Here is a 20,303-nt window from a genome sequence, read left to right on the forward strand (position 1 = left end):
CTTCGCATCGGTCATCACTAGAGAAGAGGATGCTGCCAATGTAGCAGTAAAGGAGGAGGTAGTAGTAATATTAGATAGGATAAAAATAGATAAAGAGGCACTGAAAAGGTTGGCAGTACTCAAAGTAGAAAATTCACCCGGTCCAGGTGGGATGCATCCTAGGTTACTGAGGGAAGTAAGGGTGGAAATTGCAGAGGCTCTGGCCACAATCTTCCAATCCTCCTTAGATATGGGGGCGATGCCAGAGGACTGCAGGATTGCAAATGTTATACCCATGTTCAAAAAAAGGGGAGAGGGATAAACCCGGCAATTACAGCCAGTCAGCCTAACATCGGTGGTGGGGAAACTTTTAGGGACAATAATCCAGGACAAAATTAATTGGCACTTGGAAAAGTATGGGCTGCTAAATGAAAGTCAGCACAGATTTGTTAAAGGAAAATCATGTTTGACTAACTTGATTGAGTTCTTTGATGAAGTAACAGAGAGGGTTGACGAGGGTTGTGTGGTTGATGTTGTGTATATGGACTTTCAAAAAGCATTTCATAAAGTACCACATAATAGACTTGTAAGCAAAACTAAAGCCCATGCGATTAAAGGGAGAGTGACAGCGTGAATACAAAATTGGCTAAGGGATTGAAAGCAGAGAGCAGTGGTGAACAGTTGTTTTTCAGACTGGAGGGAAGTATACAGTGGTGTTCCCAAGAGGTCGTAATTAGGACCATTTTATTTTAATCTATATTAATGACCTGGACTTGGGTATACATGGTATAATTTCAAAGTTTGCAGATGACACGAAATTCAGAAATGTCGTAAACAATGTGGAGGATAGTAACAGACTTCAGGACTGCCCAGACTAGTGAAATGGGCAAACAGATGAAATTTAACGCAGAGAAGTGTGAAGTGATATATTTTGGTCGGAAGAATGAGAAGAGGCAATATTAACTAAATGGCACAATTTTAAAGGCAGTACAGGAACAGAGACACCTGGGGGTGTATGTACACAAATCTTTGAAGGTGGCAGGACAAGTTGAGAAGGCTGTTAAAAAAGCATATGGTTTTCCTGGGCTTTATTAATAGATGCATAGCGTACAAAAACAAGGAAGTTATGCTAAACCTTTATAAAACACTGGTTAGTTCTCAGCTGGAGTAATGTGTTCATTTCTCAGCACCATATTTTAGGAAGGATGTCAAGGCCTTAGAGAGGGTGCAGAAGAGATTTACTAGAATGGTACCAGGGGTGAGGGACTTCAGTTATGTGAAGAGACTGGAGAAGCTGGGGTTGTTCTCCTTAGAGCAGAGAAGGTTAAGAAGAGATTTGATAGAGATATTCAAAATCATGAACGGTTTTGATAGAGTAAATAAGGAGAAACTGTTTCCAGTGGCAGAAGGGTTGGTAACCAGAGGCGACATGAGGAAACATTTTTTTTAATGCAGCAAGTTGTTATGATCTGGAATGCACTGTCTGAAAGGGTGGTGGAAGCAGATTCAATAATAACTTTCAAAAGGGAATTGGGTAAATACTTGATGGGAAAAAATTTATGGGGCTATAGGGAAAGAGCAGGGGAGTGGGACTAATTGGATAGCTCTTTCAAAGAGTCGACACGAGCACGATGGGCCGAATGGCCTCCCTCCTGCGCTGTAACATACTATGATACTTATGTTCAATCATTACTCAGTAATTTCTATCAATGTACTTCACCTCTGAATACTCATATATAGTTCTAAGGCTAAAACACGGTGAGGTTAAACAGCCTTAGCTAATCCTTGATAGACACTGATCAACATAAACTACTCCCAATTCAGCAGTTAGTCAAAAGGAAAATACTGCGGATGCTGAAAATCTGAAATAAACACAGAAAATGCTGGAGAAGCTCAGCAAGTGAGGCAGCATCTGTGGAGAAAGAAACAAGAGTTAACGTTTCAGGTCGAAGACCTTTCATCTGACCAGTTTTGACGAAAGGTCTTCGACCTGAAACGTTAACTCTGTTTCTTTCACCACAGATGCTGCCTCACTTGCTGAGCTTTTCCAAGATTTTCTGTTTTTATTTCAGCAGTTAGTGTACATAAATGCTCAGAGTATAAAAATTACAAATATATATTTTGTTGCAATGGAAATTTCATCCAAAGTTCAAGATACATTTTTGTTGGATTATCACTGGTCTGTTACATGTAGGTATATTAAATGACACTTGCATTTTTTTTTAAAAAGTAGGCACTGGTCATACATTAAAAGCGCAGGCCCTGAAGAGGACAATTTTTGCCAACCTCTATGTCTTCTATTGCCGTCTTGGTGAATGTTACAGACATGGTCTCACCTATGGCTAGCTGTAATGGGAGATTAACAGGGGTCATGACGTAAGCGTATCTGACTCAGCCCCAATGGTCTAATAAGATTTCAGATGTTACAATTTTTCTTGAAACACGTATTTTATATTTTACGAAACTAAAGTACGTTGTGCTTTGTCACTTGCTTCTAAACTATTTTAAATGCACTATATCTGGGGTTTTTAAATAAGTAAAAAGTATTATTTACAATATAAAAGCTTAATAGCCCAGTCAGTTCCAATACACACTACTTAAAATCACTTGGTACCCATCCAGTGTTAATACTAATCAACCTCAGATCTCATGCTACTGTAAAAGAACTGTAATTGATGACTAATACATAACTGATCCCTAAAAAAAGAGAATTTTGCACTAGTGCTACAGAAGTAGCACGTTCAGTGAGTTGGTCACACCGCAGATAAAAATTACTGAGGGAGATAGTGAATGGGTGACCAACAGACAGAGGAAGAGTAGGAAGGCAGTGCAGGGGTCCCCTGCGGTCATCTCCCTCCAAAACAGGTATACCGTTTTGGATACTGTTGGCGGAGATGGCTCACCAGGGGAAGGTGGCAGTGGCCAGGTTCATGGCACCGTGGCTGGCTCTGCTGCACAGGAGGGCAGGAAAAAGATTGGCAGAGCTATAGTGATAGGGGACTCGATTGTAAGGGGAATAGACAGGCGTTTCTGCGGACGCAACCGAGACTCCAGGATGGTATGTTGCCTCCCTGGTGCAAGGGTCAAGGATGTCTCGGAGCGGCTGCAGGACATTCTGGAGGGGGAGGGTGAACAGCCAGTTGTCGTGGTGCATATAGGCACCAACGATATAGGTAAAAAACAGGATGAGGTCCTACAAGCTGAATTTAGGGAGTTAGGAGTTAAACTAAAGAGTAGGACCTCAAAGGTAGTAATCTCAGGATTGCTACCAGTGCCACGGGTTAGTCAGAGTAGGAATGACAGGATAGCTAAGATGAATACGTGGCTTGAGAGATGGTGCAAGCTGGAGGGATTCAAATTCCTGGGCCATTGGAACCGGTTCTGGGGGAGGTGGGACCAGTACAAATTGGACGGTCTGCATCTGGGCAGGACTGGAACCAATGTCCTAGGGGGAGTGTTTGCCAGTGCTGTTGGGGAGGGTTTAAACTAATGTGGCAGGGGGATGGGAACCGATGCAGGAAGTCAGTGGGAAATAAAGTGGTGACAGAAACAAAAGGCAGTAAGGGAGAGTGTACAGAACATGACCGGACAGATGGTCTGAGAAAGCAGGGCAAAGACCAAGGGAAGTCTAGATTAAACTGCATTTATTTCAATGCAAGAAGTCTGATGGGCAAGGCAGATGAACTCAGGGCATGGATGGGTACATGGGACTGGGATGTTATAGCTATTACTGAAACATGGCTAAGGGAGGGGCAGGACTGGCAGCTCAATGTTCCAGGGTACAGATGCTATAGGAAAGATAGAGCAGGAGGTAAGAGAGGAGGGGGAGTTGCGTTCTTGATTAGGGAGAACATCACGGCAGTAGTGAGAGGGGATATATCCGAGGGTTCGCCCACTGAGTCCATATGGGTAGAACTGAAAAATAAGAAGGGAGAGATCACTTTGATAGGATTGTACTACAGACCCCCAAATAGTCAACGGGAAATTGAGGAGCAAATATGTAAGGAGATTACAGACAGCTGCAAGAAAAATAGGGTGGTAATAGTAGGGGACTTTAACTTTCCCAACATTGACTGGGACAGCCATAGCATTAGGGGCTTGGATGGAGAGAAATTTGTTGAGTGTATTCAGGAGGAATTTCTCATTCAGTATGTGGATGGCCCGACTAGAGAGGGGGCAAAACTTGACCTCCTCTTGGGAAATAAGGAAGGGCAGGTGACAGAAGTGTTAGTGAGGGATCACTTTGGGACCAGTGATCATAATTCCATTAGTTTTAAGATAGCTATGGAGAAGGATAGGTCTGGCCCAAAAGTTAAAATTCTAAATTGGGGAAAGGCCAATTTTGATGGTATTAGACAGGAACTTTCAGAAGTTGATTGGGAGAGTCTGTTGGCAGGCAAAGGGACGTCTGGTAAGTGGGAGGCTTTCAAAAGTGTGTTAACCAGGGTTCAGGGTAAGCACATTCCTTATAAAGTGAAGGGCAAGGCTGGTAGAAGTAGGGAACCTTGGATGACTCGGGAGATTGAGGCACTAGTCAAAAATAAGAAGGAGGCATATGACATGCATAGGCAGCTGGGATCAAGTGGATCCCTTGAAGAGTATAGAGATTGCCGGAGTAGAGTTAAGAGAGAAATCAGGAGGGCAAAAAGGGGATATGAGATTGCTTTGGCAGATCAGGCAAAGGTGAATCCAAAGAGCTTCTACAAATACATAAAGGGCAAAAGGGTAACTAGGGAGAGAGTAGGGCCTCTTAAGGATCAACAAGGTCATCTAAGTGCCGAACCACAAGAGATATGTGAGATCCTGAATGAATATTTCACATCGGTATTTACGGTTGAGAAAGGCATGGATGTTAGGGAACTTGGGGAAATAAATAGTGATGTCTTGAGGAGTGTACATATTACAGAGAGGGAGGTGCTGGAAGTCTTAACGCGCATCAAGGTAGATAAATCTCCGGGACCTGATGAAATGTATCCCAGGACGTTATGGGAGGTTAGGGAGGAAATTGCGGGTCCCCTAGCAGAGATATTTGAATCATCCACCGCGACAGGTGAGGTGCCTGAAGATTGGAGGGTAGCAAATGTTGTGCCTTTGTTTAAGAAGGGCGGCAGGGAAAAGCCTGGGAACTACAGACCAGTGAGCCTGACATCTGTAGTGGGTAAGTTGTTAGAGGGTATTCTGAGGGACAGGATCTACAGGCATTTGGAGAGGCAGGGACTAATTAGGAACAGTCAGCATGGTTTTGTGAGAGGAAAATCATGTCTCACGAATTTGATTGAGTTTTTTGAAGGGGTAACCAAGAAGATAGATGAGGGCTGTGCAGTAGACGTGGTCTACATGGACTTCAGCAAAGCATTTGACAAGGTACCGCATGGTAGGTTGTTACATAAGGTTAAATCTCATGGGATCCAAGGTGAGGTAGCCAATTGGATACAAAATTGGCTTGACGACAGAAGACAGAGGGTGGTTGTCGAGGGTTGTTTTTCAAACTGGATGCCTGTGTCCAGTGGTGTGCCTCAGGGATCGGTGCTGGGTCCGCTGTTATTTGTTATTTATATTAATGATTTGGATGAGAATTTAGGAGGCATGGTTAGTAAGTTTGCAGATGACACCAAGATTGGTGGCATTGTGGACAGTGAAGAAGGTTATCTAGGATTGCAACGGGATCTTGATAAATTGGGCCAGTGGGCCGATGAATGGCAGATGGAGTTTAATTTAGATAAATGTGAGGTGATGCATTTTGGTAGATCGAATCGGGCCAGGACCTACTCCGTTAATGGTAGGGCGTTGGGGAGAGTTATAGAACAAAGAGATCTAGGAGTACAGATTCATAGCTCCTTGAAAGTGGAGTCACAGGTGGATAGGGTGGTGAAGAAGGCATTCAGCATGCTTGGTTTCATTGGTCAGAACATTGAATGCAGGAGTTGGGATGTCTTGTTGAAGTTGTACAGGGCATTGGTGAGGCCACACTTGGAGTACTGTGTACAGTTCTGGTCACCCTATTATAGAAAGGATATTATTAAACTAGAAAGAGTGCAGAAAAGATTTACTAGGATGCTACCGGGACTTGATGGTTTGACTTACAGGGAGAGGTTAGACAGACTGGGACTTTATTCCCTGGAGAGTAGGAGGTTAAGGGGTGATCTTATAGAAGTCTATAAAATAATGAGGGGCATAGATAAGGTCGATAGTCAAAATCTTTTCCCAAAGGTAGGGGAGTCTATAACGAGGGGGCACAGATTTAAGGTGAGAGGGGAGAGATACAAAAGGATCCAGAGGGGCAATTTTTTCACTCAAAGGGTGGTGAGTGTCTGGAACGAGCTGCCAGAGGCAGTAGTAGAGGCGGGTACAATTTTGTCTTTTAAAAAGCATTTGGACAGTTACATGGGGAAGATGGGTATCGAGGGATATGGGCCAAGTGCAGGCAATTGGGACTAGCTTAGTGGTATAAACTGGGCGACATGGACATGTTGGGCCGAAGGGCCTGTTTCCATGTTGTAACTTCTATGATTCTATGATTCTATGATTCTATAAGTAGTGTGAGACCTCCATGTTGTACTAACAGACCAATATATTTGAATCAAGTTTAGGACAAAGCCAACATTGTAATTTTCTAAATACTGAGAACTAGAGTCATCGAACTTCAATCTACAAGTTATGGACGATACAAATCGCGTACTGATAAGTGTACTCATTGCTCATGTATAAGTCTAATAAATACAGCTGAAGATCACAAATTTAATATACAAGGGATAAATTTGAAAATGCTCATCTTTCCCTGCACACTTGTTGTTTAGTTAGAAACCATTGCCAAAGTAGTCAAGAACACTTTAAAGCATTTATTTGAGCTTGCCTCTCAATAACAACTAATTTCTACAACACTACAGTGATCTAAGCCCAATAGTGGCCAGTTCATCTGGGGAGCTAGTTGAGGTAATAGGTCTTCGGCATGGGAAACAGGCTATAAAATTCTACTTACAAATTAGCTCAAATGAGCTGTTTTCCATGTTGGTGAATTCTATAACAAATAGCTTTAACTATCAGCAATCCGTAATAATTTCTGCATTGCTTGCTTATTAAATCAAATCAATTTTAAAGTTTTCTTAACTATGCTGCCATATCATAATGTATATTTATCTCTTTTTAGGATTTATTTCCTTATAACGTTAAAGTTCCAATAATAGTTTTTAGCAAGTATAAAGGTAATTTAGGATTTGGCAATTTAGGTGGGAAAAACAAAGTTTTAGTCAGCAAGTAGTGAATATTAATATTTTAAAAATTTTTTTGCTCTAATGCTGTGAAGAAGCATTGTCACAAATGAAAATACTGTACACTAGATTAAAGGAAAATAAAAACAGAAAATGCTGGAAACGTACAACAGGTTCAGAGAAAAAAAAGATAGGTTAACAGTTCAGGACCAATCAGATTTCCAGCATTAATTGCAGTTTTTTTTTCCCTTTCAATTTCATAGATTTAAGGGAACTGAGTCGAACACTGGATTATTTTCACTATTTCCTTTGGAAACCTCTGCCAAATCTAGCTCAGACTGCTAGGATAGAAGTCCTCTCTGCAGAAAAATGTCCTAAGCAAAATGACTTTGGGCAATCTCATCCCAGTTTTTAAATGGACCACAACAGAAAGGTGTGCATAAATCACTGATTTTTTTTAAACTGAAAGTGCATCTGCATTAACAAATCTCAGACATTAAATGCAGCATAAAAGTTTTATGTAAGAAATGTGTACTCTTTTTCATTGCCTCTGATGTATTAGATATTTCTTGCATCATCCTCTGATGGACCACTTTAATAATTATGTAGTTTCTCTTTATCCATGTCAAAAGTAAAAGGAGTAGCTAGGACAAAAGATACCTACATCACAGTTGGCATAACTATTTCGCATGTTCATCAACAAGAAATATAAGTTCTATCTTTATGAAACACGGTAGAGGGCAAAATCATTATTTTACCAAGCATAACATATTTGTGATGTGTGCTAAATAGAGCTGTTATAAAAAGACTATCCTCTGTAATTTAAATACCATAAATGCCTCTTCTACGATGAAGTACTATGAATATTGTTATGATTAGCTGTGGATATCATTTGCAAAAGTCAAAATTTCTTTTGCTAAGTTTTAATTTGTAGCATGTTTGACAGGAATCCTAAAATATAAATTATTGACTGTAATTGTAACATTTATTAATGCATCTTGATATCTTGGAAATAGTCCCAGTCCAAAATACAAATGCACAAGCTTTTCACTTAGGGTAAGGCTCCGGTCTACTAAGATACATAACAGGAATGGCACCATGTTCAAGTTCCAATGTGCTAAACCACAAAATGGCAGGGCTCAAACTTGATATATCGCTGAATTGTTAATCTCAGTTTCACGACGATGGTGAAGCCTCGAGTTGAGGCCAGGCAATCTGACAGACAATGGATGAAAATCAGAAGAAATCATCGCCACTGTCCACTCAAACACCTTCTACAGCAATAATGGTGGAGAGTTGAGAAAAGATCATTTGCCCACCCTCTTGGGTGCAGTAGGTGCATAGCATGGGCTGGGAATACTGAGACAGAAAAAAAGACACGGGGAGATGCACAACTCTGCATTAAAAGAAAAGGTAACAGTACTACAGTATTCAATGTAATTATATTTTATCTTTAATATTCATTCTTGGGATGTGGGGGTCACTAGCAAGGTCAGCAATTTTGCCCATCCCTAGTTATTGGTGGGTTGCCTTCTTGAATTCTAGTGGTTTAATACTGATACTGTCTGGCAAAACAGTCAGAAGGAAAGAATTGTATTTAGAGTCCTTGAAAATCTTGTTTCTTTCCATAATTCACATACTATTTTCTGGCAATTCAATTTTTCTTACCTTTTCAAATAGCATTCAATTTTGCATTTATATGTTTACTAACGCAAATGCACCACCTTCTGTTTCTACTTTTAAGTAACCGCCAGTTTATGTTCCATGCCATCCAGCTACCTGGAATCCCTGCCTGGACACAAACAATCGCATGAACCCCGTTTTGGAGGTTTCCCCACATGGAATTAAACCTGTCAGAACTCAGCCAAAGAACTGCAGAGTGCCAGTTCTTGATGACTCTCTTTGCTCAAAGTCCATCTCCTATAGGTTGACTAAGCATCTCAATCCATTTAGCATTTTTTTAAACATATGCATATGAACCCTTCCTGTTTTCTAATGTTATTTTCACCTTTTTAAAATCTTGTCTCCCCAATCCACGTACCAATTAAAACTTACCTTTCTTTACTTTTTATTTTCTACTAAGTACAGAAATTGAATTAAATAAAATGTGGACTTTTTCAAAGTCACTTTTATTCGTAAAAAAGGACTTAAACACATTCCCCCATCAATTTTCTTAACTCTAGCGACAAAGAACAAACCAAGCTACTGGTGAATTATTTATCAACCTCGGTGATTCATTCTATTTGTTAGATAACTGATGAGCAATATTAGAGTATGTACAGAAATATATGGTTGCAAATGTTTCAATTAACATTCCAAAAACTAAAATGTCTTAAGAAACATTTATTTAAAAAAAGTGCCCTTCCCCATTTATGTACACTTAAAAAAACACCATACTGCTATTTCAGCCAACACTACAACAATTAATGCTGGACCTCTTCTTTCTTTCCAGTACCAAAATCAACAAACATTGGGGAAAAAATAAACTTGAGGCTCAGTCCCTAAATTTTATGTAGTTCAGTCCTTGCAATTTTTTGTTTCTTGGACCATTTTATTTTAAAATCATGAAATTCTAAAAAACTGATCACTTTAATCCTTTTAGCTAAATAATAAGTCATACACATACATCAATTAGAGCGAAACATTAACAAAACCAAGGGAATAGATGTGCATGCCCTTCTATTTGGTTAGCATAAAATACATGCAGTACTGAACTTATTACCATGCAATGTTAGTTTTGATGTGCCATGTGCTGCATTTCAGTTTTGTTCTAGAGTAGTTAATATTCCACATGTAGCACCACATTGAAGAGAAGGAAGGAATTACTAATACGATTTTCTACATCCAGAACTTTCACTATTTACTTGCAATACCGACCTTTCAATCAACTGCTGAATTTTTCAGCCAACAGATTGTTAATGTTCTTGGACTTCTTGAAACTACTTTTCAGTACTTTACTTACAGCAAGATACCAATGTAATTTCAAGCGAGAATCAAATCAGCAATGAAGCTAATGTACATTTTTGAAAACACAGCAATCTCACCAATTCGTTGTGTTTAGTATAAAGCAATTTCTGCCTCTCAAGATTTGGACTATACAGTTTCCCACCAGAGGATAAAAGTGTTTCGAGTATTATTTTCTGAATGTTTTATCTACAAATACCACAGTACTTCCAGACATGTTGCCAATGTGACTTCCATACTGCAAACAGGAAAAACTCTAACCCCACGAATGAAAGGAATGTTCGTTGCACCCCTAATCTATAGTTTCTTTAGACATACAGGAAAGAAAAATATTGAAGAAACAGAAACAAAGCTGATGAAAGACAGGTATTTGGACAAATGGGAACAGAGCAGGTTTAAGCAAATGGGAACATTGTACTATGATTCAGAATCAGCTGCACTTACTCTTGACCCCCTTCTTGCCCTTCCGTTCCTTCTTGTACTGTTCCTTCAGTTTACTTATTAGTCCCTTGTCTACAGCCCAAACCTCCGAAGATGGGGAGAAGTCATCTTTGTCTACATGCAGCACATCATTGAAAAATCAGCAAAGGGGAATGCAAGCAGTCACTGCTGCTATTTCATGAAGGTTAGTGGTTTAATCACAGCCTTTAAAAAGTTACTGGAGAAGAATTATTATGTAATATTTTAAACACAACTCTAAATTATAACAAGTCATTTTGAAGCAAATTATTATTTTGTTATAAACCTTACTCTTAATGGCCAATGTAAGTTTAAAAAGATAGCAATTCTATGCCACTGCATCCAAGACAGCAAAGCACAATACAGCCAGCATTTTTACAAAGCACGGCTTTCCTTACAAGCAATAAATTGGACACAACAAGCTTACAAGGAGGGTTCTCCCTTCATCCTGCTAACAAAGCAGCTTCAAGAGATAAACGTCAACTTGTGCGAACATGACTGACAGCCTTTTTTTAAAAAAAAAAGTAAAAATACAGATATGTTTCATTCAAATAGTAGAAAGAAACCCAATTATTCTGAGGATTACCTATATTTTTTTTAGATAACTGAATGACTTGAGTAACTGATTACAAATTAGTTCCAATATTATATTAAATTATGCTAATTAATAAAACACGCTTGTCCATAAAAGGAAGAAAGAAAATGAAACTATTGATCTTCCGACAGGACTACCTGCAAAATTTATATAAAATGTAAAACATGACAAAATCTTATTGAATCTGAATGATTTGTATGACACCTGCTATGAACAATTCAGTACAAGCAACTAGAGTGAAATCTTATTACAGACCTGTGGGCTGTACTTTCTCGAGGAGGTTTTTAAAAAAATAGTCTTTTTACTGTGCCTCCCGAAGCCAGGCTTGAAATTCCTGAGAGTCAGTGTTTGCTTTTGACATCTCTAATCCCTATGAGCTAACTGGGGCCTACCACAAATTGTTTTGTTTCTTTGTGAACCATAAGCCACATAACAAGAGAATATTAGGGGCCTAGAGGAAGGGAAGGAGATGGGGGACAGATTAGAGGAGAAGAAAAACAGTTCTGAGTATTTGTGAGCACAGTCAATAGGTCTCAATTCTTGCTCATTTTCTAGACCAGCTCAAGGCATCACCTTCAGCTTTCTCTTCTTTTGGCTCTGGTGTCCCTGTAGTGGAACCTACTAATTCATTTGAGTCCCCCAATCTAAACCGCTTCTTGCCTCAATCAATGTGTTCCCGGTTGTCTCTGCTGCTGTAAGTTTTTTTTTAAAAAGTAAAATTAACAATAGGGTTATAAAATAACAAGGAAATGGAAGGAGAACACAAACTTGCAAAAAAAATAAATTTAACACAGAAATAAATGCTAAAAATTAAGAAAAAAGCAAAACAGAAAAAATATTAAATATTACAACAGAAAAATTTCAATTTTTTTTGGATGGGGAAGTAAAATTCACTTCCACCCATTGGGTCCAAACATTTCCTTTTAATCATCAATTTCAATAAAAAAGGTTTTTGAGCGGCTTATCCTCATATTTCTGGTCCCAAGGAGTTGGTGGGGGTAGGGAGGGTCATTCAGGGTTATGCAAGTACAAAACTGATCATAGCCATCTCTGTACTACAGTTACAAGTAAGTGGAAAAGCTAAATGAGACAAGAATGTATAGCAGTAATATCTATTGTATCACCAACCAAAAATGGTTGAACATTTGGAGGAGCATTATCATAAGTAATAAAAAGTAAAATATCAAAAAATCCTACTGATTTAGAAGTTACCAGTAGAATTACCATATTATGTTGCAGTAGAGTATCACTCACTGCCACATAGATTTGAAAATGGATGTTTATGATGGGAGAGGTTCAGAACCAAATTACTGTGGTTCAACATTAATCAGACAAGAAGTGATGTAGCTAAAGAGAACAAAATAGAATTTTTTTGAAAAAATTAACTGCAAGTCTGGGCTTTCCTCATATTTTATAACATAGTTGTATCTTACTGACCTAAACCTAATTAGTTTCATAAAATTCCAATGCACAATTTAACAAAGTTGCTTCAAATGCTAATATTTCCTTCTTAGAATTGTGCTGATTATTTTTACATCATCAGATTTAGTGCAAGAGGTAAATTTTAATGATAGGATAGCAAGGAGAACTCTTCCAAGAAAAGTAAGAAGTGTTACAGGGTTCACAGCCATGCCAGAATTGCACAGGGAAGACATGCAAAATGAACTTCCAGACTTGACGTTAACACATGCTGCTAATACATGAGCTTGCAGCACTAACTGCCAGCTATTTACTGTTCTTCATAGGCTGTATGTAGCGATACCAGTGTAATTTTATATCAGACCCACTGATTAATCAAGTAAAATAATACTTTTTAAAAATCATTTCAGGGCGTGGGCGTTGCTGGCATGGCCGGCATTTATTGCCCATCCCGAGTTACCTTTGAGGTGGTGGTGGTGGGCTTTCTGCTTGAACCGCTGCAGTCCGTGTGGTGAAAGTGCTCCCACAATGATATTAGCTAGGAAATTCCAGGATTTTGACTCAACGACAATGAAAAGAAAACAGTACATGTCCAAGTCCAGGATGGTGTATGACTTGGAGGGGATGGTGTTCCCATGCACCTGCTGCCCTTGGACCTACTAGGTGATGGGGGTCGCGGGTTTGGGAGGTGCAATCGAAGTAGTCTTGGCCAATTGCTACAGTGCATCCTGTAGATAATGTACGCTGCAGCCATTGTATGCCAGTGGTGGAGGGGGTGGCTGTTTAGGCTAGTGGATGAAGTCCTGGATGGTGTTGAGATTCTTGAGTGTTGTTGCAGCTGCACCCAGCCAGGCAAGTGGAGAGTATTCCATCATACTCCTGACTTGTGCCTTGTAGGTGGTGGAGAGGCTTTGAGGAGTCAGGAGGTAAGCCACTTGCCACTGAATACCCAAACTCTCACCTGTGCTGGTAGCCTCAAGGTTTATGTGGCTGGGCCAGTTGAGTTTCTGGTCAATGGTGACCCGGCGATAGTAATGCCGTTCAATGTCATGGGGAGGTGGTTAGACTCTCTTATTGGAGATGTTCATTGCCTAGCACTTGTGGCGTGAATGTTACTCGCCACTTATCAGCCCAAGCCTGGATTTTGACCAGGTCTTGCTGCATGCTGGCATGGACTGCTTCAAATCTGAGAAATTGCAAATGGAGCTGATCTGTGAAATCTGTGCAATCATCTGTGAACAGCCCCATTTCTGACATTATGATGGAGGGGAGGTCATTGATGACGCTGCTGAAGATACTTGGGACTACTGATAGAGGATTTATGCCATTGGATAACATCAAGCCCACTGGCTGTTTCAATCATCAATCTCAACTTCTTTCAGATTTAATTTTTAATTAAGTTTAAGACGTACAAAGAATTGGAAAACTGGAACTGTTCATTTCAGTCTGACACTGCCAAAAACAACTCTATCACATCAGATATTACATTAAACTAATTTTGAAGGTCTATTTTTGCTAGACAAATGATAATGTTGCCAGTAGAGCCATAAGAACTCAGATAAACAGCACTAAATGCCAACACACAGACAACAGTGGAATAGGCTCTGCGTGTGATTCGTCAGCAACTCCACAGATTTTCTTACCCCATTCTGTTCCATCCCCAGAGCTCCTAGCTTCCCCAGCTCCTTCTCCGTCTTCTGCTGTCACCAAGAAATCAAATTCTTTCAAAGCCTCTTCAGTATCAGGATCATCAGGCAAGTCAGCAGCTAGCCCCTCGTTACCAATCTAGAAGTGACAAATAGCGATAATTGATTTCTTTTAAATCACCATGTGATCCAATCCAGAAACATGATGCTCAGTTTAACAGCTTTGGCTGACACAGTTCAATGGTCAAACTTGTATCATTAATGCACATTTAAGAGCAAATTCTTTTTTTAAATTAAAAATTTGATTTTCAACATATCTTGTAAGATCTCAATCAAAAAAACAAACCATACACAACTTCAAATAAATAAACAAATTATGTTGTACATAAATATTGCTTGAGGACTAAAATTCTCAGATGGTTAGAAAAGTGACTGAGATGGTGTTCAAAAGCATTATAATGAAGGCATGGGTACTATTGATTGCTATTTTATTATATCTTCTAACTGAAGTCACTGACTAGCATTTCTGCTGTGACATCATAAGGCAATGATCACTGAACTACAACATCACAATATCTTCTGTTTTGTCTGCCAATGCTTTCCTTTGTTCCGACCTTCAGGCAACAGTGAAACTTAATTATGTCATGCTTCAATATAAATGTTAAGAATTAAAATACAGTTACAGAACATATGCTTTCACAGTTGCTTGGTGTTTCACATGAAGGGCCAATATTCTTAAGGAAGTTACACAAAGTCCCTCAAAGACATAGGTACAATAAATTTGAACATTTACTTTATGTTTCTTGTTTATTCTGTGCTTTTCTTTGTTGTCTGTGATGTCCTCCACCATTTCACATTCTTCTTCATCATCATCATCACTATCATCTGCATTTTCTAGGAAATTAAATGTTTCCAGAACAGCCTCAGCTAGGCCTCCCCTTGACTTATCTCCTGCGTTCCTACATTTAGAAGAGAGTAGGGAAAAATTTATTAGCAATGACCAAAAACAGCATTTTTTTCTTTCGAAATCAATTTCATATTACAAACTTATTTGTCTTCATTATGAGGTATAATTACCAATTTTTCAAAGATTTATTTTTCTGTTAATGGTTTGCTTTTCACTCTTTAACTCTTAATCTACATATTTTAAAAATCTCTCTCAACGTGAAGAACTGCATCCTGGTCCTGAACCTGGCGGACATCAAAATTGCTGTCTGAAATGCTGATAAGTTTTCTACTTTTTTTTGAAGTAGTCAAACCCCGCTGTTCTCTTCTTTCCCTCTTACTTCCTTCTTGACTCCCCCTTCCAAAACACAAACATTCAAAATACAGGAGCTAGGCATCTCCACAAGTGTGTGTTCCTTGTAGGCATATTGGTGAAATAGGTGAAAATTACCTTTTGAGGAAAATTGAATTACAACAGCAGTCAAAACAGCAATCTGACACTAAGCCTTCTAGTTCTGAGATTATCAATACTCCACGCACTTTCAATCCACTTTGATTTAGAAACATTCAAGAAGCTTTTGGTGATAAATCTAAACCCAAAGGCAATATTTTAGCATTCTAATGTGGTGTTAAATCATAATTTTGTTCAACGATGATCTGACATAGCTTATTTGAACAAAAGGTTACTTACTATTTGTAAACTTTATCATTTAATTTCCTTACATAAACTTTCCTTTTCAATTATCCCCCATCTTCTTACCAACAGTGGTGGTGTGGGCCCTTGTCACCAAATCGCACCTTGACATTTCTCACAAGATATCCTCCCTTCTTTTCTCACTCAAACGCTGCACTTAGCGACTCTCTCCTTTGAATTCACTTACCTCCCAAAACCTCTCCCCCCATTTAAACTCTCCTACCCATACACACAGCCACTCTCTTGATCTTGCTATCTCCAGTGGCCTCTCTACTCCCGTGGTCTCCATAACAGACAAGGCCATCTCCAACCACTTCTTTGTATCCCTTATCACTCATATCCTCCTACCCCCTTTTAACACCACTTCCTTCTGTGTCTGCCCTTGGAAAAAACTCTCCTCTAAATCACTTCCAACTGCACTTTCTATATCTCAACTGCCGAGCTTTGACCAGAAAACATCTGGCACACTCCTGGTTTAGCCATCATCAGATCTGGCTGGACCACATTTAGCACCATTTGGCTGTACTCTCTTCTACCAAAACCGCATCCTACTCCAGGATCACCCCTTATATTACCCCGGCTTCTTTTTTACCATTACCAACTGTCTCCTTAAACCCCTCTCCCCTGCCTTCTCCACCCTCACATCTTGCAACGAGTGCGAGGAACTCATGGAGTACTTTGTAATTAAGATTAAGACCACCCATTCATTTGCCACTGCTGCACCACCAACTTTTGCCCCGCCATTGGTAACCGTGCCTTCAGATGCCAAGGCTCCACACTCTGGATTTCTCTCCCAAAACCCCATAGCCTCTCCTTTTAAGGACACCTTAAAGCTTGTCTCTTTCACCAAGCTTTTTGTCACCCCTCCTATTGTCTCAACGTCCATTTGTATCTGATTATGCCTCTATGAAGTGCCTTGGGATGACTTTCTACATTAAAGGTGTTATATAACTGCAAGCTGCTGCTGTTCTGTTCAATTGGCCTTGAGGCCTCTGCTGCCAAGATGGTAGGTGGACCGCCAATGAAATCATGTGGCCAGCCACCAAGAGGTGCTAGAAACAGCTTATGTATGACTCTTCCTTCCCCCTTCTGCACACCACAGGAAGACACTGCTCAACATGCCTCAGGTCAGAAACAAAGTATACTGAGATATGAACCTGCAATAGCCCTCACACCATGGCTGAGTGTTAATGCTCCAAAACTCAGTTCCATTAGACACCTACATGTGTTTAGAAACTTGAATGGATGCTAATAAACAGATTCTTCAGTAGATTGATTGAACAATTCTTCCATTTTTATCACGTTTTAAATCCCTATTTTCTCTTTCCAGAGGATTCAGCTACATGCATCATGATGTAGCCAAGGGAGATTGATATGGTACACTGACCCATCAGTATAAATCCATTATTTGGAAATGCAAGTTGCAATTCAAACATGGCAAGTTTAATCATCATTTTCCCTGCCTCCTAAGTGAAGCACTTTGCTTCCATCCCAAACTCCATCATATCCAATAAAAGTGGAGTGCATCCAAGTGAGGTCCATGAATTCTAGGGGTAGGGAAATCATTAACATTTTGGTTTCTCACCTTTTAACTTCTTGCCCTTTTTGTTTAGATGGTGAGTCTCCCCCATTTAGGATCTGTTCCAAATTTTTTGTTTCTACTGACCCATTCTGCTCAGAGCCAGAAAGGCCTAGTAACGACCGCACTCTCTGTGATCGCACGTCTAGAATTGTGTCTGTGTAACCAACTTCTTGTAAATACCTGTGAAATTTGAACAAACAATATCTAAGTTTCTGATTCCAACTCACACATTTGGTTAAGCGCAGATCCTATTTTCAGGTTTAATATCAAAGCATTTTACATTTTCTACCCTATCTATAATCTCTAATAATGAATATTGCTAAGAACTAACAGATAGGAAACAGTTTACAATATTCTTTAAAAGGGGTTGGAAAGTTATCCTATACTTTAAGTCAGTGAGTAATAGCCTTTGTTGCTAACGTTAACAAGAAATGGCAAAAGCTATATAAGTACAATTGACAACTCATCAGCCAATTACAATTTAGGTGCAAGAGACTATTTCATATTCCTTACACTAAACCAAAATTGTTTTAAATAATAAAAGGTAAGTTGCTTTATTAAAATGTGTACTCCAATTCGTAACTGCTAATTATATAAAAGTGAAATTATGACCTATAAAAATCGAGACTGAGCAGTTGGTAAAATAAAGCAATTTCTTTGAAAATTAACCAGCTAAAATTTTACTTGAAATTCGAAGACCTATATACACACAATTATCCAAATTTCTGTTTATTTAAAATCCGATCAGGTGCTGTAATAAGAGCAAATAAAATCCATATTACTCACTGCCTGAGCAACTGTCTGCCTTGCTTCCAAGTCAACTGACTGTTCTGAGGTACAGGTGGCACCTCTGTGTCTTTGGTTTCTTCTGGAAAAGCAAACGTACATTACTGGAGGATTGAATAGCAAAATCCCGTCAACAAAAGCAGAAAAGTGGCCAAAAGGGGACACTATCGCAAACACTGTGGTCTTGCCCCTACATTTGACTGTTCTGTACAGCATTCTTGAGGGCACATTATGAGCCTCAAACTACCTGTAGATTTAATCTTATGCCTGATAGGCCTACATGCCAGTGAGAACCAACCCCCCACCACCAGCCCCACAACATGTAGATTATCATAACCGTCACTGTTAGCTGAAAGACAACATATCTGCAGAATATGGGTTTTGTTTATTTAGGGTTTACGAAGACCTGCCCAATTGAGTATTCATTTCCCTTCAAGTTGCTCTACGAACTTAAGTTAAACTGGCCTGAGTTTGAAGGTATCTATGCCAGGCAAAATCAATGATAGATGGTGACTACTGAGCCAGTGGTCACTTTTTATATGTCAGACAGATCTGAATCTGTTACCCAAACTTGTCCAAAGTGTCAGCTCCCATTGAAATAATGCAGCCCCTGAAGACCCAAATGGGCCACCTTCATAACATATATCACCAGACCTAGCTCAGAAAGGAAGCAAAGATCTGAAATGGCAGCTTTTCATGAACCTTGAAAATAGACTACATAAACCATTCTTCTTTTAAAAGGGGAAATATTGTGATTTTTTTGCACAGGAAGTAGTCCATACAATATTTCTTGCTTTAAATCAGTGCAATAAAATCCAAAGAACTACACAAAATGTGAAATAGCAATTTTAAATTATCTTTTTTTAAACTTATATTTTAGATGATATTTTGTATTCATCAAGACAATTGATAAGTGGTGAGGAAAGCAGCACCAAACAATCCAAGGGAAAGTGTACCACAAGCCAGCTGCAAAATAAAGCTTTCCCTGTGTTTCAACAGTGTATCTTAATTCTAAACTCAGAATATTGCCCTTGACTGAATTTGCTTTGCCAACCTATTTTAACTAGTTTATTAAGAAAATACTATAATATCGTCCATGGAACCTGTGGTTCCTCTTGTACTGAGCAGGATTACTATTGCAACAACACATCATCAGTAGGGTAAAATTAACCTCTCTCACAGGAAGGAGGGGATCAGGAGTGTGGTTTCTGATGATTAACGTGTCCTCCAGCAACTGAAAACAAAATAGCTATTTGCCCATCACTATAATACTACAAATTTACTGAAGCAATATATCACATTACTGACATGAAGTAAAAATATTACTCATATTACTAATATTTAACGATACAGATACATGTCTAGCAGCAGCATTTAACCAGCAGTTTAGAAAACTTGTTTAAGTAATGGTTCTTAATGCTCCAAAACTGCTTCTCATTTATTTACATTAAAAAACCTAATTTTTCCCCAATCTTGCATTAGATTTGCAGTATTTGCAAGTACTTTTATTTATTCATTTATTGTTTCCTCTTTCCTTTTCAGAATCTTTTATCTCAGCTGTTTACAACATATTTTTTCTCCCCACAGTGGATCTGTAGTTCTTGCTGAAGAGTCTTTGGTGTCATACTTCATCATATTCTTTTTCCCAGTATTGAATATCCATTGACCAACAACTTAAACCACGGTCTTGGGCCTCATGAACCAAAGTAATGCCTGAGCTCAGAATCATAAGCATCCCCTCCAGCTCCGGGGTAAAAACATCAAACCTCTCGGCGACACAAAAAAAAACACTTACCCCAAATATCACCTGAGAAATGTTATTTTACAGCTCAAACTATATAAAATGCTGAAAAATAAAACCAGAACTCAGGCTGGGTGTTGCTGAAAAAACTAATTTTGAAAAATTCTAGCAGCTAATTGTCTTCATGAATCAAATCTCCAATGCCACAGTGTGGGAAGTTATCTTCAAAATGCACATCTGCACACCCATCAGTTCACTGCAGTGTTGCTTAAACCCACAGGAATA

The 20,303-nt window shown here is 39.1% G+C and overlaps 1 protein-coding gene across 3 annotated transcripts in view; it reads right to left on the reverse strand.

Annotated features, from left to right (window-relative positions):
- strn3 (striatin, calmodulin binding protein 3) overlaps window positions 1-20,303 on the reverse strand; it is a 162,274-nt gene that overhangs the window by 65,188 nt on the left and 76,783 nt on the right. For 2 of the 3 annotated variants that reach the window (XM_067991404.1, XM_067991403.1), the window contains exons 4-7: window positions 18,278-18,359; window positions 17,495-17,671; window positions 15,064-15,229; window positions 14,268-14,409 (exon numbers count right to left, since the gene is read on the reverse strand). In XM_067991404.1, coding sequence (XP_067847505.1) covers window positions 14,268-14,409; window positions 15,064-15,229; window positions 17,495-17,671; window positions 18,278-18,359 — 567 coding nt within the window. Of the gene's footprint in view, window positions 1-10,595; window positions 10,707-14,267; window positions 14,410-15,063; window positions 15,230-17,494; window positions 17,672-18,277; window positions 18,360-20,303 lie in introns of all 3 variants that reach the window. The other variant, XM_067991402.1, reaches the window with a different exon arrangement.

The sequence above is a fragment of the Heptranchias perlo genome, chromosome 10 (assembly GCF_035084215.1).
Source record: "Heptranchias perlo isolate sHepPer1 chromosome 10, sHepPer1.hap1, whole genome shotgun sequence".
Taxonomy (NCBI): domain Eukaryota; kingdom Metazoa; phylum Chordata; class Chondrichthyes; order Hexanchiformes; family Hexanchidae; genus Heptranchias; species Heptranchias perlo.